Below are 20,227 nucleotides of genomic sequence, written 5' to 3' on the forward strand. Positions count from 1 at the left end.
TATTTAAATTGCAAATAATTATAAATGCGTATGAAATAAGAAGATCCTATTTTGATCTAATAAATAAATTAAAAAATAAGAAACCATTCACGAGTAAATATCCGAAGAAATTTACTCGTGGTTACTCAATGCTCTTCTACTAATTAATTACAACCACATCACTCTTATCGATTCAGACCTTTCGCCCTCGACATGATTGAGTGATCAAAGGGACTTAAAAATTCACTTACTACTTAAGAAGTCCTGCGATGATTCCAAAATATTCGTCCGCGGTTTAGGTCGAAATTAAAGGTAGATAATTTGTAGATGATTGAAAATGAAGTAGGTCGATATCGAAGTTGGATCAGATTTCTTCAGTGATACACTGATTCTAATTCACGGTAGTTATTTATTAACGAACGACCATTAAATTTACTTCGCGAAACTTTATTGTCTTTTATAAATATAGTTTGTGCAACTGTTAAAAGAGCAAAACAATTTGCGAACAAACACTGATTCTAACGACTGCATTGCACTCAGTCGATGCAAAAACACTTCTTTAAATCGCGAAACGTAAACCAACAATCAGTGTTTGGCGATATTTTTATTTTAGCGATACAAACACTCAATTATTTCATTATTACGCGCGCGACTGCAATGAAGTTCTGAAACAGAAAAATACAAACAAAATAATTAATATTACTGTTATAATAAAAAATTATATAAATTAATTAAGAAATGTATGATATAGAAAAATCATTGTATCCATTACTACTTGCAGGAAAGACATCCTGAGAGAGCTTCGATGATTACTCATCGAAATACAAAGGAAGACTGATTTAGTAACAGTCGAAGTCGATCAGAGGTTTGATTTTGTTCACGTCACACGTAGCCAACGACCGCCAGTTCAAAATTTAAGTCTAATACAAAAAAAATTAAAATTATTTTAAGTTTCTCGCACATTACGATCTTTGTAATTTTTAAGCGAATGTACTATTATTTAAATATTAGTATATTATACTCCGTGTACATTAAAAATTGTTTAAATAGTTGGAAAATTTTAAATATTAATTTCTAAAATCAAAAGTATTAATTTATAAGTTTTCACATTTAGAAAGAAAGAGTGACGATGTTCACTCGTTGAAAGAAAATTAACTCAGTAATCGTTGAAGTTACTAAAAAACCATATTTATATTACACAAGTTCAACAATCTCTAGATAAAAATTTTAAAGTATCGAAATTTTAAATTAAAATTATTTTAAGTTTCTCACGCGTTACAATCTTTGACATTGTACATGAATTTTCTTATTTTTGCCATAGAGTCATCTGTCCAAAGAGTGGCCGAATAATTTATTATAGCTTCTCCCTGGGAGCATTATGAAACGCATTTCTTTGCGTTTGGAATGGTTCAAAAAATCTGAGCGTCACCTATTTACGTACTCAACAAGCAGGTAATTGCAACTTCAAGGAACAAACATACCCCATTCAAGCATAATTTGAAAGTCAGTAGTGAGGATATAAGCTTCTTCTCTTTTCCCGCAAATTTCGAGGGGCGCTACAGTATAAAACTTTTTCTTTGCGAAAAATGTCGAAAATAGCATTTATACAATAAGAACAGACGTAATTTTTTACCAATTTTGATAAACTGATATTACTTTAAAGACGAAGGTTTAATCTAGGACTCTGCTTCTTCGAATTTTTGGAAAGCTTTTTATTGGTGCATAAACTATTCTCGAAAAAATATCATTTTTTAATACGATTTTTTTCAAAGAAGATAAAACTTTCTCATGAATTCGAAAAAATGAAGTCCTAGATTAAACCTTAGTCTTTAAAATGAGACCTTGTTCATCAAAATCGATAAAGAATTACGCCTGTTTTCATTGTGGCGTAAACCATTATAAAAGTAGGAGAGATGGACAACCTTAAATCAAACGTTTAAGTAATTTAAAACAGACATTCGTATGAGACCAAGAATTTAAATAATAAATGAAAACTGTTCTTGAAAGTTAGCATTAACTTTTCACTTACGTCTTATATATACTCCTTCGAAGGGTGGACGATCAGATGCGGAGTGTATATATACACCTATAGTATTCATAGTATATTGTATTTCATATTTCTTACTTAATAGTGTTTAAATTTCAGTGTCTAATATTTAATTATCATAAAATTATATCATGTTTTTCAATTTATCACAATTTAATATTAAACATTTTTTCATCTTCAAAAATTTTTCCTATCTATTTATCTTGTAACCAAACATATCACATGTACATTTAAACTGTATATCTAAGAAAAATTCAAAATAAATTACGTATTATTTTCAAATAAAAATATTTTATTTACTATAATAAAATACATCATTCCCCACCCTCAAGCTTATAAAACAGGAAAATCAATCGAACATCTTAAATACTCCATACACCAACATCTTATCAGTAATATTTATGTTCCACCCACGGAAAATATTATTTCATGCGCGCGCCAAAGCAAAACAAAAATAAATAGTATTATACATATATCATGTGTATATACAAATTAATATGACTCGTACCAAGTAAAGATATCACATCTACGTATTACTGCGCCGCTTAGTGTTTCATAGGTAGAACTAAAATTTAAGACGTGTCTTTTACATTAGAGCAGTGGTATCCAACATGCGGCTCTCGTATCGCATGTGGCCCAATAGAGTAAATAATGCAAAAAAAGTATCTTGTGGTAATTTCAATTGATGGTTGTCCAATACGACGAGCAAAATGTAATTACCTTATGGACAAAACATCTTTGGTGGCGGATTCCACGTGATGATAGGATTGAAACGGCGATACATTATAAGTGAAAACATGTCTAATGTTTTGTTTTGAAGATAATATGGCTAAAAAACGAAAAAAAAAAGAAATATTGTATTTATTATACATTTACTACATTTTATTTCTTATTTTTTATATGTGATCCAAGAGAAATTTCCCCTCATTCAATGCGGCCCAATCAATCAAAACGACTGAACACCACTGGACATCAGAAATCGTAAAACTAGCATGATTGACTTACATAACATATATTTTATATGGTATTAAAGCACAATTCACATCGTAGATAATGCTAACACGTTATAAGCCGTCAGTATATTCTGTAATAGAAAAATAAATATTTGTATTATTATAAACTTTTAGTGGTGGCAAGTGCAAGTACAATATAAAACAGACGTTACTAGACATTACTTGGACGATCTGTAATGTAACAACTTTATAAGCAATATGAATGCAACTTAATACTATATGATATAATGGCGAACTAGTTTATAACCGATTTATTTGATTTTACACAAAAATAATAATCTTGTTTCGATAAGTTATTTTCATTTATTCATTGGAGTATCTCAAAAAGTCTTGATATGATAAATTTAACATTTAAATTTGAAAAAATGAGGAAACGCTTAAAATTTTTCACATTTTATTAAAAAGAAATTAATCTCTATTATATTATTATCATTAGTGTGAGAAAGAATTTTTAGAAATATATAATTAAAGAATTAAAGAATACATCTTAGATTTAGTGCAAATATCTTAACTCAAGGATAATAAAGACATATCATTTTTTATAACATTGATCACTATTTATATATACCCCAGCATTCATTATACATGTAGAGTAAAAACTGTGGCAGGACTAGTTAGCTATAATTTAACACCATACTCGAATCTATAGAATCTATTTAATTTGTATTGTACCAAGATTTTGATTGGGTTTGATATGACCTGTAAAGTATATACTTTCAGTTTAATTAGTTCATTTTTATTACAATGCAAAGCACTGTGATAATTTTAAATACTTTACTTGGCACTTGCAAAATACAATAAACTATATTGTGCGAAGAAAAACAATATTCTCTCCCTTGTTTTATTGATGTAATGAAATACAATTATTACTTCTCAAGATTTTGTTTATGTCTCGTCTTATATATATATATTTCTTTTTTAATATTTTAATAATAACTAATGCTAATTAATTATTTATAGACAACTATTTTCATATTTAAATACAATTGTTTATTTAATTATTATATAACTCCTATGTTCTTATCTAACAAATAAGAGTCAAGAGTTGCTATGTTCACATGTACCAACAAAGTTCTATTTTTTATAGATCACAAAGCAGCAAAAGGATATTATAATTATCATATTATTTGACAATCTGTGAAAGATAGTCAACATTAAGTTATTAATGTTACAATAGTATAATATGTACAGGAACCTAAGAGGTGGGATGGTATGGGCGGCTTCACTCAACGGAATGCAACATTTCTTTTAATGTCTGGTATCTTATAAGCGATATTGACAGAAATATTTCTTTGATAATATTTAACAGAAAACTTATTTCTCATAGATACAAATTATAAAATTTCAATACTTCTATATTACGTTGTAATAGTTTAAATAACTTAACATGTACATGTATTTTTTTTAATACATTTATAAAAAATTATTGCAGAATGTCCATATTTAATTTCATGAGAGCAGTATATAAAAACCTGTTAAAGAATTTATAAGATAGAAGTATTGCTCTAAGTTACAATAGCAATAATTACTTTTATTTCGAGTATCCATAATTTGGCATATAAACTACATGATGGCGTATCTGTATTAATATAGTATTTTAAACTATTGCACGAAAAAGACAATTATTTTAATACTGATTGAAAGGATACATTATCAGTACTGTAATGCACTTATTTTACACTGTTTTTTTTATACCCGTTTTAGATTAAATATCTTCATGATTTTTAAATATATTCAGTATAAATAAAAAAGAAATCTTTTAAAGAAATCTATCTTATGCTTACATATTTAATTGAAATATGTAAAGTCTGTTAAATATATTGATTTAATAAGATCTATTATTTTACTTATAATATATTAGAATAGTAATCTTACAATAAGAATAAGATGTTTTTTGATGAATTTAAAATAATTATAATATCAAACATATTTGTTGAAAATAGTTACATATTCATGTATATCATAAGACAGGCTACTTTAAATACATGAAATAATTTATTAAATCATTAATTTATTATGACATTTTCTGATTTTTCTTAAATATACGAAATTGCGGAATTCTCCTGCATCAGTTTCATAAAGTGAAGTCTAAATTCACAATTAATTTGAATTATAGTACTTTTTATTTAATAGAGCGTTTTGTACTATATGGGTTTACACAACAATATACGTATGTACATGAGTATATGTACATACATGCCGTACATTGTACATTTGTGATATATACCTTATAGCTTCAAACACAGATACATACCTTATTATTTTATTTACACAATTAAAAAAAAGACGTTTTATTTATTTCCACATTTCTATAAAATTTTAAGTGAATACCCACAGATATCTAGTACTTTCACTTTTTTTAATTGCAAACCAAAATAACAAATTTGAAAACAATTTATATTTAATATATCTATAAATGTAGATATATATATATATATAGAGAGAGAGAATCGACGATTGACTAGTACTTTACTAGCAAATTGCATTTATATTCTTTACTTTTATAGCTATGTTTTTGTGTTGCACCTTTTATATATATTTGTCCGAATATATACTTATAGGTTTATCCTATTTAATTTTGCTTTTAATATTAGATCAATAAAAATATGCAAGAACATTTTATTTTAACAAAATAAAATTTCTCTTTTGTTAATAAATAATTTATTTTTTTTACTTTGAAAACTAATCATTATATCTTATATTACTGCTTGAAAAATTTCATAAATTGCACAAAACCTTTTTTGTACAAAATAATAACTTTATACTCAAAAACTTGATTGTAATAATACAGCACTATAGAATTCTATTTGACTAGTTTTAAGAATCACTAGATTTTAATCACTTGTGAATTATTGATTATTCATAGGAAAAGCTGCATAATATTTGAATAAAAGAATTACATAAAGTTATCAATAAAATATGTTACTCAATTTACAATAAAAATACTCTCTACTCCCCAAAATATTGTCTAAATCTTGAAGTATAAGTTATTTGGACACTCATTATATATTTTTAACATATTTGTAATTAATTGATAAAACGAAAAAAAATAACTAAGTATGAAATTATTAGAATATTAAAATAAAGCTATAATATACTAATATCCTTAAATAAAAAATGCAGCTTATAACCGATGATCTAACATTGCTCATTTCAATTTCATTTTTATTTCTGCTTGTATGAAATAATATTGAAGATCGTGATCAACTTAATGTTTTTTGCAACTTATGATCACAGCTTTTAACGACTCAGTATTGCACGACTCTAGTGTAATAAAAAGAAACTTTAAAAACATATCAATCATAATGCCTATTACCAATAGATATACTAAATACCCAGTGCGTTTAAATCATTAATTAATGTGATACACAAACAATCTGGACGATATTACTAAAAAATTGTTGCATTCTGTTGATTCCTGTAGTGGGCTTTTAAAGACTAGCATACTCGCCCGGATTAATAATTACTTCAAAATTATCTTCTATAAGATAAATATTTGCTTCCTTTGCAATTTAAACTGTAAATAAGATATACTGATCAAAGTTGTAACTATTATTATACGTATGAATTTGTGTTTAGCATCAGGCATAACTTTTTGTTTGAGTGCTTTACATTGTATGTAAAATTGCTAAATATAATCCGCATTGGTACATATGTAGTTCTAGCATTATTAGTATAATTTACATCTGTATATACGCGAGCGCGCGCGCATGATGTATGTGTATCATGTATAATTTAACACCCAAAGGTATTACATGATCAAAGTTATAACAAAGCATTGTTTTTGCAGTCCTCAAACACATCTTAACACATCATATTTTATGCAATTTAAACTTCAAAATAAATTTTCAGTGCACAAACAGTATATTTCATACTATGGTATTTCTAAAATATATTTTTTTGAACGTTCTGTCAACGTTTCTGACAAAATTAAATATCATTTCATAATATAATTTGGATTATATAAAATAAATAAATAAATATTATTTTTTTACAGAAAAAATGAAAAGTTAGAATCACCAAACAGTTATTTATTGTAATAAATTATATGTAATATAAAATATAACTGTCAAGTTATATTGTATTAAAGAATTTCATAATTAAAAAGATATAATTTCTAATCGTCGTCTTTTAAGTATTTCGATTTCTTATATTGAATGTACACTGAAAATAAAAGTATTTACAATTACGCTCAGCCTACTGCAATTTGTAAATTATACATCCTAAAAATTAAAAAATGTATCATGTCATAAATAACGATAATTTAATTGAAAATGTGATTTTAAAACAATATTTTACGCGATCACATACCAAAGTAATATAGTGCTGTGCTTCTCTTATAAAATAACAATGAATATCCGTTCCTTTCAGCAAAGTCTTTAAGTTCTAATGAGCATCTCGGATTACTATGAAGGCTGTATTCTTCCAAGAAAGTATGACACTCCCATTTGGTTGTGGTTGAATTGTCTTGATTGTAATATAAGCAGACTTGGGAAATTCTGAACACTAATTCTCACGATTCTCTGCTAACTACTGTAGCATCTGGTATAGGTCTAAATCTGCGACACCTGAAATGTCAAATACATGTAGATGAATATATAAATAAATACTTGTACCGATAAATAAATAAATAAATAAATATATATATATATATACATATGTATATATTATATACTTCTGAACACGAAATAGTATAATTATATTTGTAATTATCTAGTGATATATATAATAATGAGCTTATCAACTATGTTATACCTAGCATTATTTTCCGCTACATGAGGTGGAAGAGTTGCTGGCGGCGGTGGAGGTTGAGTATTCTGTGGACCACTGCTATCAGAATCATTATCACTGCTTTCTTCTGTTCTTTTACCACCTTCTCCTAATAGATGTGAAGGTACACCTCTAGGGAAGCATCTTGGTAATACTTCAGAATTTGGCCTCATCCTACGTTGTGGTCTTTGAAATCGTAAATTAAGCTGACTGGCATCTGTTACATACTTTTCACTTTGTCTACGACGGCGTAATGCTGGTGTACAACCAGTTAAATTTTCATCTTCTGCCGAACTAGCCGATGTTAAAGGTGACATATTTGGTCTTGCATCAGGTAAAGTAGCACAACGACGAAGTGCAGGTGCCTCCATATGTACTGTCAAGGGTTTACCTTTGATAGCTAAAATTTAGTAGCATTAGTATTGATAGATTTGTATGTAATATTAATTGCAAAAATCAACACATATTTAGTACTAAATAAAGATTTGTTTTCTCTTTCGTAATTAATAATAAGATGAAATTAGATTATTGGAATGGTAAATAGAATGATAAAAGCATTACAATGTAAGTTTCAAATCATTAAGCCAATGATGTGATAATATAAAATAATATAAGCTAATTTTTTAATTAATAAAAGAAAAATATACCTTTTCAATAGATTGCTTTCTAGTATACAAATATTTTTTTTTAAATAACATGTGTAAAATTATTAATATTCTAAAATTTTATCAAGTTAATACACTATCATACCTAATATTAGATAAGTATTATTAAAAAATAGTTTAATTCTTTGCGAGAATATTATTTGAATCTTATTTGCAAAATATTTCCATTTTCTTAGTACAAAAATTTATCTATATAAAAGGAAAATTTATACAACTACGAATACTTTTACATTGCAAAGTATTATAATCTTATAAATTATCTTTGCACTACAACTCTATGTCTTCATTAAATGTTACTAAAAATATTTAATTTTTTTTCTGATCTATCGTAGATATAGAAATCAAAGATATCGTAATTCAATTAAATATAAAGAAAACTTTAAACTCATGATTAATAACACGATATATAAAAAATTGACATATATCATGAAGAAGCATTTTACTAACTAGTTTCTCTTTCCTTAGTTACAACCATGGGTGCTGGTGATTTTTCTATTTCACTTCCTGTTCCAGTCCTAGTATTCGGTGTGTTAGTTTCAGGAGTAGATTCAGATAATGAACATTTAGGACTCTTCACTGGTATTGGTATTTTACTGTGAATATTATACGTTCTGCAAGGTGTTTCTTTCTCTTTATTGTCCTTATATTCACGCAGTAATGGCACTGAGTTTGGAACAGTGGTTACGGCAGTGGTAGCACCAGACTCTTTATTCTGAATATTGTTAATAGGTACCCGACTTTCATTTGCATCATAATATACTGATGGTTCTTCAGGCCCTGGATTTGGGCTAGCTGGACTACATGCAGTACCATTTGTTAATTTTCCTGTGAATTAAATGAATTAAATAAATTACATTAATTAAGAAATAAAGCTTAATAAAAAGCTCAATAAAAAAATGAAGATTAATTTCAGATAATTATTACTATATCTGTAATGTGTAGAAGCAAAAGCTATATTTATATCATTTTCTTCAAAAGTAATAGAAAATTAATACATTTATTGTTCAACTTACTTTGTAATGGTTCTCTATCAGCACTTGTTTGTATTACTGTAGCTCCTCCTGTTGCGTCTACTACTCTAATTTCAAGCTTTCCTGCTACAGCTTCTTCTTCTTCATCACCAGCAGGAGTGCTTGGCACAGTATTATGAGGTGAAAAAGCAACAGCGGGTACACTAGCTCTCCTTGGTGGTGGATTTTGTCTTGGTTCATCATATCTTGTAGCAATGTTTCTCATAACATCTACTTCATAAAACAAGTCATCAAATGCAGCTTGTTGAACCTGTTAAAAGGACGCGTACATTAGGATATTGTATAACTATTAGTACAAAAATGATATCATACAATGATGCGATTCTATTTTACTGCTTCAAATGTATTATATAATGTAATATATAATTATACATACCAATGGAGCTTCAAGATGGTTACGAACGTGTGATGCTAATGTAGGAACGCTCCAAGCACGTGGAAGAGCTCCTTGGAGTTCTGGATATTTTTCTATACCAGCAATATTTAAACACCTATGTGGAACTACCGGACGTGGAGAATCTTCACTTATGCGTGATAAAGCTGTTGGTACTACCACATGTTGCTGTATTGTATTTGATGAACTACTTGGATGTGGACCTGCTGCTTTTGTATCAGTTGGTACTGGTATTGAAGTTGTTGTAGTATTAGCTTCATTAGCTGTCTGGATAAACAAAACGTATATAAAAAAAAATGAACATAAGTTAAAAAGAAAAAATGTTATTACATGTAATATTTCCCATAAAATTCGTATAATTATATTAAAATATTTGTTGCAAAAACAATATCAAATTTCAGACTAATTATTTTAGTACTATAATCATAGCTTATTATACACCCATACATATTTATATTTTATAAATGTAATTAATACTTTGCTCCTACTATATTTTATTAGTAAGCACAGTAGAACACATGCAATAAACTTACATTAAAAATTGTATACTTTATCCCACTACTTTATACACATAAGAACACCTTTCTTGATACTGTATTTTTTTATTACATTATGGTATTTTTTTAATTTGGAACAAAGTTTTAAAGAACATTGCAACAAAATAGTAAAATGTTTTGTGTACTATCATCTTCTAGGAGAAGGTAAATGGATCATATATAGAATAAATTATAAATGTATATTAATGCATGACCATAGGTGTTCTATTTGCATGGATTAATCAAATGAAACACCCTATATATATTTTTTAATACAGGTCATGCATTAAAATGTATTTTTCTATGATATAGCGTACACTTGCGTTATTAATCTTGATATACATGTAACTCTAATCCAAAGAAATGAAATTATTAACATATACGTAAAAGGAGAAGCTATAGCATTTTGAACTCAAAATGACGGTAATCAAGAACTTGATTTGGCAGTACAGCAGGTGTCAAGCGAGGATGTTGATATAGGGCAGACATGGCTAGAATATAACAGATACTTCCATCAATTATTGAAATTGTATTGTTTAAAAAATTGAAAGATAATATCTGATGTAAATATAAAACACGCGAACATGTAAGCCGCACTAATAAAAAAAATTATATCCACATATATAAAGTCTAAATAAAATTTCTGTGAGTAAATGTATTCTATTCGCGTCTGACCTTCTGAACAAAATAATAGATCTAATACTCACCTGTGGAACCAGAGATGGTAGATTCGTACCCTTATGCTCAGGACTTTGTAAATTTTCACCTTTCCATTCATTATCTGTTTCTTCAGAATCATCGAATTGTGATTTCCATTGTGAAGCTAATGTTAATCCACCACCACCTTTCGTCACTTGTTGTAAGGCTGAAACATTGTCGTCATCTATCTGCGCAAACTGCGTAATGGAGCAATCCCGTACAGTAGCACGTCCTGCTCTTCCTTGCTGTCGCCCATCCGTTCTTCTTCTTGGTTCCCGTCGTAATGGTTCCCTCTGTTCAGTAACCTGCTAATCATATATAAGATAGCAGGGGTACCTGCTTACAAAATAAAGAAATACTTCAAGTGCAGAGACTGAAAAAAAGGTTAATACTAAAGTGTTTTACTACCATGGAAATGCTTTAATGTGATGCATATAAATAATTAATTTTTTTTATAGTTATTGTATAGAAATACATGTAATGAAAATAATATACATAAAGACACATATAAAACGTCATGCTGTATACATACGGGACTCTGATTTCCTATGTATTTTGTATTAGTCACATCATATGAGCAATAAGATGCATCCACTTCAGTTTGTACACGTGGACTTGGTGGTTCACCAGAAGTTTTTTCTGGAGCAGTTGCAACACGCAAACGAGCAAATGTTGCGCCACTTGCAGATTTTCTTAATGGAGTTACTGCATTTGACATCACTTTAGAACGAGGAACTTCAGAAGCTGAACAAGCAGACGCCATTAATGCATCACCTTCATTGTCCAGTTGCTTTTCTACTGTTGTGGCAGGAGTTTGTGGTTCTACTGCCATTGATAAAGCACGCCTTTTTTTCGGAGAACCTAAAGAAAGGAAAATTATGTTATAATAATAATAAAATAATTTGAACTATCACAAGTATACAAAAAAGATTTACCTTGAACTACAGGAAGAATTGCAGTATTTTGTGTACCAGGCTGAGTGTTATCTGTTGTAGGTATTGTTGCATTACAATTTTTATCTCGACCATGATTACTAATAGCCGATGCAAATGGTACTGGAGAACTTTCAACTTCACGTTGTCTGTTTCTTCTACATACACTTTCATAATCCATCAGTGCCTTTCAAGGATATCATTGCATATATATTATTATTAAAATTAATATTAAGAATACATGAATATTAAAGTATGAGATTGAATATACTAGATTATTCATTGTTTGTGCTTGGCTATTTAGGCTCTATTTGTTTAATAAATTTGATAAAAAATAAAAAAGTTAATCTTCCCAAACGAGAGTAAGTGTTTCATACTGTTCTTTTTTTAATCATACTAGTCTCTAATATATGAATATATGTATATATGAAACAGGCATAATTTTAGAATTCTACATTTTCTGTTATATTACTAGTAATACTATATTAATTTTGGTCTTATTATAAACTGTAAAAATAATTTTAACTACATTTCTTACATCTAACTCTTTTCGGTTGTCTGGTTCAACATTTTCTTGGTTGTTTGTATCTACAGTTGGTATGGTTGGAGGCTGATTAATAGCAGTTGCTGTTGTAAGTGCAGGAGGAACAGTAACTGTAGGTAATGATCTGGTAGTTGATAAACCTTCATTAGCTATCAATGGTCTTTCCCAATCATAAGGATCATTTGGTTTCACACATCTACGTTTCATGCATCGTTCAAACAAACCAGCTAACATTGCATAATCTGGTTCATCTGCATATCCCAGACTCTATAAAATATGATTGTATTAATTTTATTTTATATTATGACATTTATATTTCTATTTACTATTACAAAGATTTTTTAATGAATGTTGTTTGTAAAAATAATATTACATTTATATGTTTAAAAATCCTAACATTTATAAATAAGTTTTATATATACATCTATTAAATAATAATTTTGTACCGCTGGAATACTATTACATATATAGAGATAAAGGTAAGAGATAAGCAGATCTACCTTTTCAATAGATATATTTAACCTGTATTAATTTGAAAAAGGCATACCTGAATATGTTCCAAAAACAGGCGAAGGTCAGATGGAAGATGCTTTAAAAGTAAACGATGGTCATACTTTTCTTTCATAAAACCTACCTATAAAACATATAACACTGTATGACTATTAATTTTAAAAAGACTTATGTAAGATGTATGTATATATCTTGTATTATGAGTATAAAATTTGAGTATCAACTAACTTGTTCTTTGTCTTTTATTTTACGCCATGGTAGTTGACCATTAACGAATTCTACAAGCATGTAAAACAAAGACCACAAATCGTCATGTCGTCCCATTTCTTTGTTCTTATGTGCATTAACAGATGCATACCGGACGGTTCCTCTAAACCCTGCAGCAGCACGGGGTGGTCTAACTTCACCAGTACCTGTTGTAAACTGGCGGGCTAGACCAAAATCTAACATATATACCAACCTAGCATTGTATGATTGGCGTCCAATAGAAAAATTTGACTGTAAACATAAATGTAATAAATAATTGCCTTAACAAGAATTCAGGAGATTAAAAAACTATATGCGAATGTAAAGGTAGGAAAATAGGTAAATTAAATATTAAGAATATTAAAGACACTTACAGGTTTAATATCTCTATGAAGAAAGCCTACTTGATGTATACTTTCTATTGCTTTCAGAATTTGAAGACCTAGTCGTAAAGTAGTTGATAATGAAAAAGCACCTCTTGGCTGTGCTCGTCTTAATTCAGCTAAATTTTTTCCTTGCAATTGCATTACAACATAATTAAATCGATCGTTACGACCACAGCCTATAAATCTGCAAACATGTTCTTTACCTGAAACAGAGCAATATATGTATTAAAAAATATTTTTATTTTATATTTGATTCAAATCTGTATTGTAAAGATTCATTGATACAATCAATATAACAATTCAGGCACAGAAATATCCCAGAAATACATTTTTTTATAAGCAAGCATATAAATATTGAAAAAATATAGAAGGGTATTCTATACTGACCCTGCAATTTTTTCAATACAGCAACTTCCATTTTAAGGACCTGTTTAGGCTGACGTGCGGATTCCACTTTAAGAGCAACCTGCTCTTTTGACATTAAATCTAGGCCTTCGTATATTTCACCAAATCCGCCACCCCCTATTTTTTTAACCTATAGTATACATATACATATATATATATATTACATCTTAGTTTGTATGCTATATCAAACTATTTAGAAAAGACTACAGAGATATAGTCTTTTAAGTGTTTTTTTTATTGGTATTTGTAAAAGAGATAAAACTTAAAAACTAGATTCTGGAATTGGAAAGTGGATCAACTCAAAAACATAATGCAGTTCATAAAGTACTATTTTTTAAAAAGTTTATTTAAACAAAACAGGTTTGTTTCTTAATCAATCTACAGTTAATAAGATTCAAGAAAAAAACGTGCAAAGTTTACGTTCTCTAAAGTCGAGAGAACGCGTTAAGGCGAAAAATGATAAAAAAAGAGAACAAAAGAGAGAACAAATAATTCGCATTCTTACCACTTTCCATCGTTCTTTGACCACATGGCCAGGTTGTAATAAATCCTCGCTCGTCATAGTTATATTATTGTTTTGATCCGTACTTTCGTCGCCTACATTCCTCAGCACTAAATTTTCAAGATGATTAGAATGCCTGGAAAACGGAACCAACCCTTTACTTGAAGTGTCATTATGACGAAGGGTGGTTTATTCGTATGATCGCGACATCTTCAATGACGAAGCCTAGATGATGGCCCGAATTACGGGCTATCAATGCAAGCGAAAAAGGATCGACACACCCCGAGAAAGAATCTCGCGACGAGATCTTTAACCTAACTCTAGCGCGGGTAATAGAAAATTGGTCAATACGCGCCCTGTGCTAGGCAGCCATAATTGCGTGCAAGCGAAGGGTGCAGCTAGAGCACAAGGGGAAGGGGACGACGGCGGTACCTCTTCCTAGCTTTTCCTTCAACCCTCCCTTCGTCCCGCCACCTACTTCATAGCCTAACCCGCCGTCTACCCCACCGTGTCGTCAGCCCTCTATACACCCGTTCCCTCTCTCTCTCTTCTTTTCTTTCTCTTTCCCTCTACCCTCTCTAGCTCCCGTCGTCGTACAGCGTTTGCTGTCGCCTTCCTTTCTTGGCTTCTCTCTCTTTCTCTCTTCGTTCTTCCCCTATACCTGTCTCTCTTTCCTATCTCTCTCTATCTCTTTCTTTTCTTCTTTTTCTTATCGTTTCAAACGTAATTCTTGCCACAAAATGATGTTTTCGCGGTCTTCTTTCTCGATAAAAGAAAAATTTCTCGTAGAGAACCAATTCTTCTTCATTGTCGTTGGAAGAGGGAAGCACACGTTCCCACGATAATGCCTTCTCAACGCTATTACTACTACTTTGTTACCACCGTAGACAAGACGACATTAATATATGATCGAATTTTCAATGTATCCCGAAGACTCGCCCCCCCCCTTCGAGAATCCTATGCCTTATTCTCGAACCCCACTTGCACACACGAGAAAGAACTGATCCAAATATACAATGACACTTTATTTTTACTAACAGTGTCGTCTGCTACGAGCGCCGCCGACACGGCGTTCCTCCGCGAGTCGGAGGACTTCTGCCGTGCGATCGAGCGCTGAACGCACCTCTCCTTACGATCGCGCACTTCTCTCTTGCATTTTCCCCTCGCATCCCTTACCCCTTTCGTCCCTTTCCAATAAAGAGTCAAAGTCCCTCGAAACGTCATTCGCTTGTTCTCCTTCCATTTTCTTTTTCTATGCTGAATATTGAAATAAGAAATAATGATATTAATGAGAAACAATAATTAACTGAATGTAGATCTGAGCAAAAAAGTGAGCGCACGCAAATGAAACAGCCATTTTTCGATTTTACCATTCCGCATCGCGCCGAAGACCGTGTTATTCGTAATGACCACGAGATAGCACTTGGCTCGCTCGATCGATGAATCTTTCTCTCTTTTCCGAGACCTATGAAACGCCGCGCCGTTTTTATTATATTTTGTTCTTCGATTTCTCTTTTCACCGTCCCTTTTCTGTCGCACGCTACTCTGAACCAACCCCTCTTCTCCGAGTCTCCCTTAACTAACAACTCGTCCAAGTGCCGTTCTTTTAGCGCCTTTGAGAGTAGCGCACACGCAACAGTATACAGTATACATATAACGCCTATCGTGTGCGCCTATCGAATGCACTTATCGAATGTGCCTGCACAATACGTCATGCGACGCGACAGGGTAATGCGTAAGGATACGCGCAATATCATCGTCTAAATGATCCTTTTTTCTTTTTTTTTTCTTTCGAAATTTTTACACATCTTTTCGTATTTGCACACGAAACGATTCAGTTCTAATATATCTTTTGATCTTTTTATTTTCTTTTTCACGCACGCTTGATGTATTTTAAGAATTTTGTCTCGACAAACATTCGATTTAGAAATTCGATTATTTGAATCAATTTAAATATTAGCTCGATTCAATAAGTGATAGTTTAAAGTGATGTTTATGTTTGCGATCTTACAAATATTTTTCTATGTATAATAATAATTTATAAAGAACTCAAGATTGTACTCAATTTTTTTTAACAAATTTTCTATATATATATCCGAATGCGTCAATAAGATGATCTCGATTTAAAGATAGTCGGTCGTACCTATATATGAAAAGAATTATTCATTGAACAAAAATGATAGGAGAGAGCAATACAAATGAAATATATAAGTTGGCGTTTTGTATCACGAGCTTGCGTAAAGAAATTAAGCGAGCAGTTTTACTAGCCAATCGCATACCGATAAACTGAGTTGGTCGATTGAAACTGCACCGCTGCACATACCGAACTTGCATACAAACGTGTTTATTCTAGCTTTTAGCGTACATGCATGTACACCTAAAACTCACACAACCATGTGCACATATGTATCGGTCATCTCAAGCATGCGTGATTCGCACAAACGCTCGTAGGTGAATGTCATGCTCAAGGTAAAGATCGTCGTACAACTGGCTTACTTTCGCTTTTAAAATTTCTTTTAAATAAAATAAGAACTTCTAATTAGCTTAGTTCTGATAATATTAAAGATAATTACGAGATAGTTATATGCAAAGAAGTATTACTTAATAAACTTAAATCGTACTTATTTGTAATTGAAAACTTCCCTATATTTCTTTTACCCTTTTAATCAATGATTTTGAAAATATCGCATAAATATTCTTTCGTGCTATTATCAATAAAGCATAAAATACTGAAAAAAATTATTAAATGTTTCTAATATTGTTTTCAAATATTTTTTTTTATATCATGATTTTTAATACATCATAATATTGTAAAGTATTGAAAAGTAACTATCGATATTATTTGTTTCAAATATTACTTGTATTCTGTCTATTTTTCTTATATTATATTTAAAATTTAATATCATATTCTAAATATAATTCGATGAATGAAAATAAAAATTAAAAGAGTGTATAAGAACATTTTTTTTCCGCAATTCGACAAATTCGATAAAGATCGAAGGAACTTACTGTAAGACTATGAAATTTTGACCGCTATTCTACCGGTTCCCTTCACCAGAGGGCATAATTTAAGTTTAAACATCTATTTTTAAACGGCCCCACTCGGTGTGTGATACAGCAGGCAACATCGTTCTCTCCGACACAGCACTTTTTCGAAGATTTTTCGTTGAACTTTTTTATTTTAGAGTAACCATAGAGCATAAATAACTACGCGGTCACTCTTCGTTTCGTGCACAATTGACTCCCCGAATGATAGAGTATCTAGGACCGATGTTACAATTATTTAGCTGACATAACCAGTTCGATGTACTCACTTATCGAACACAAAAAGAACTTTCGATATCAATCGATACGAAATGTTAAGACTGGAATCCGATCATCACGATAAATCTTTCGATCGAATTTATATGGTATCGCATTGGCGAGATATCAAGTTTCAATATCGAATATTTGCCTCGAAGTTGAGGCCAAATAAAAGTGTATATAATTACTGAAAATCGTAGGCGTTCATCTCGTTGCTTATTATCAACTACATACTAGACATTTATAGTGGATAATATTCCTCGAGGATTCATAATCGCATCGATTTTTCGAATAATTATGTCGTTATTTATCGTGTAGTCGGTAAAAGGAATACATTTCGTACGTCCCACGGCTTTCTTATAAAATAAATGAAAACAGAAGGAAACAATATTAAGTTTAAGTTATTTTACAAAGCAAAGCATTGCTCGGTAAAGAAGCAGCTATATAATATATAGTGTCTCTTATTTGATTCGTTATATCAAAATATCTTCTCATTAGATATAATAAAATTACATAAAATAATCTTCAATTTTTTCGTACCTATAATAAAAAACTGATTTGTTTTATTACATTTTAAGAGAAAAGTTTGGATAAAATGATTATTTATTAAATGATCGCAGGCTCATCTGTAACGAAGAGGTCTTAAAGATCGAAATAATTGAAAGAATATTTTTTCTCGTGTGATCGATCCTTAAAAAAGCTTACGGTAAAAAGGAAAAATCGTGTATCGTGATAACACGTACCACTTCATGGTTTCGAAGTATAGTGACCAAAGAGAAGAATAGAAGTAGTTTTTGGTCGGTTTAGGATTCGTTGATGAGATCCAGAAAGAATGGACCAATGACGTACGTTGGAAGAACGATTATTCAATGTTTAAGAGGCTGTGATCGAGAACTACCGTATAAGCGTGATAATCGAAATGAAGAAGAGATGAACGATCCTTCGTGCTATATTCGCACGGAACGATTAACGCAACCGATTTCACGTTTAAAGGCGTTAACGAAGTAAGTGCCTCCTCTAGCAGACAGAATTTCGTTCCCGGCACTCGTTAGTACTCGGCGCTCGGCACTCGACTTCGAAAGGCCGAGCCAAACCCAGCTCGTCGAGGCGAGTTTCACTGGCATTGGACCGACACCGTCGTCGCGATCCCTTTTTTCCAACCCCTTCCTCCTGCACGTACCACTCGTTCTTCTTTCCTTCCCCGGTATTGCACTGTCTTTTCGTACAAATTTAAGAAAGAAGGAATCCATTAGAGATAAAAAACCAATATCGATTAAATCTCTAATAGATTTTGAACGATTGTTCTATATCGATTTTTTTCTACGTATTTACAATATCACTTATTTAATTCGCTCTCTTTCCTACCAAGAAATCATTTAATAATGTGAAAATTTCAAAGAAAAAGAACGTTCAAGAAATTAAAGGCGATCGCACTATTCTCGATTCGCAAAGCGTTGTACTAATTTTCCTTAGTCAGGAAATGCATTCTGCACCATTGATTTTTGCCTTCGTTTTGGCACCATTAATACGGATATAATTATGCGTTCAAATACAACTATACGATAATAGACACAGGCAGATCGAAATATTAGTCGTGAAACAGGTGAAATAATCCATTTGAAATTATTAGAAAAATTTAGTTCACTTTCTTACATTAATTACACTATTATTATTCATGCTACTATAATGATAGAGTTCATGTAATATTTTTCATTATTCACAAATGTTACTTTACAGATCTGCAAGTGTGCATTCTCTTAGATATACTTCTATATTCAAGTATGATCTTTTCTTTATTCATGATGCCTGACAATTCTTGATGCCAAATACGAAAGTTCATCAAGATCTCTTCTAAGACGTTCTGTCGTAAACTAACACAAATCAACGTAGTTTCGTTGGACAGTGTTCAATACAAATTTTAATATGCTCCTTTAAATGTACTCCTAAGTATACTCCTTAAGAAAGTATATCTTGGAACATTATAAGCGAGCCGCCTCCGCGTTCAGAAAAGTTGAGCTATTTTGGTTGGAATTAGAGCTTAGTCGTCGTGGTTTATTCGTTTTAAGAGCTTCAGCATCGGCGGTCAGAGAGGTCGCAATGCTTAGACGAGAAAGGGTCAGGTGACCATTGAGCAGGCTGAAAAAGTCACCATTCATGATCAACGGAGAAAGAAATGAAGGGGAGAAATCGTTTCTCCTCTTATTTATGATAACTACTCCGAACATTGACATCCGATTTGGCAGTCGATCAACGGAGCTTTACAAT

General features: G+C 30.8%; 1 protein-coding gene across 5 annotated transcripts; it reads right to left on the minus strand.

The window, feature by feature from the left end:
- Positions 1-230: 230 nt before the first annotated feature.
- On the minus strand, positions 231-19,046 carry Asator (tau-tubulin kinase asator). 5 transcript variants are annotated; one of them, XM_035872516.2, is made up of 17 exons: positions 18,706-19,046; positions 14,663-14,795; positions 14,140-14,287; positions 13,741-13,955; positions 13,349-13,618; positions 13,158-13,244; positions 12,605-12,877; positions 12,070-12,253; positions 11,667-11,995; positions 11,143-11,442; positions 9,882-10,166; positions 9,488-9,755; positions 8,922-9,299; positions 7,795-8,209; positions 7,351-7,607; positions 2,747-7,262; positions 231-644 (listed from the first exon to the last, which is right to left on the minus strand). In XM_035872516.2, exons 1-15 carry the CDS (start codon positions 18,711-18,713, stop codon positions 7,553-7,555), a joined length of 3,348 nt encoding a protein of 1,115 aa, XP_035728409.1. In that variant the 5' UTR covers positions 18,714-19,046; the 3' UTR covers positions 231-644; positions 2,747-7,262; positions 7,351-7,552. The 5 variants fall into 5 exon arrangements, with proteins under 5 accessions (XP_035728409.1, XP_085517383.1, XP_035728410.1 ...); XM_085661257.1 differs by lacking the exons at positions 231-644; positions 18,706-19,046 and adding exons at positions 15,836-15,916; positions 16,030-16,264 and having other exon boundaries at positions 4,726-7,262; XM_035872517.2 differs by lacking the exon at positions 231-644 and having other exon boundaries at positions 4,726-7,262; positions 11,143-11,439; positions 18,706-19,045.
- Between the last annotated feature and the right edge of the window lie 1,181 nt (positions 19,047-20,227).

The sequence above is a fragment of the Vespa mandarinia genome, chromosome 1 (assembly GCF_050613455.1).
Source record: "Vespa mandarinia isolate Hongniang chromosome 1, ASM5061345v1, whole genome shotgun sequence".
Classification (NCBI taxonomy): Eukaryota; Metazoa; Arthropoda; class Insecta; order Hymenoptera; family Vespidae; genus Vespa; species Vespa mandarinia.

What these genes read in the sequence shown, in the direction of transcription:
- Asator (XM_035872516.2), bottom strand. An exon ending in TGTTTTTGGAACATATTCAG is followed by an intron (nt 12,878 to 13,157) that starts GTATGCCTTTTT and finishes CATATTTTATAG; the next exon opens with AGTCTGGGATATGCAGATGA. An exon ending in AACTAAGGAAAGAGAAACTA is followed by an intron (nt 8,210 to 8,921) that starts GTTAGTAAAATG and finishes ACTAAATTTTAG; the next exon opens with CTATCAAAGGTAAACCCTTG.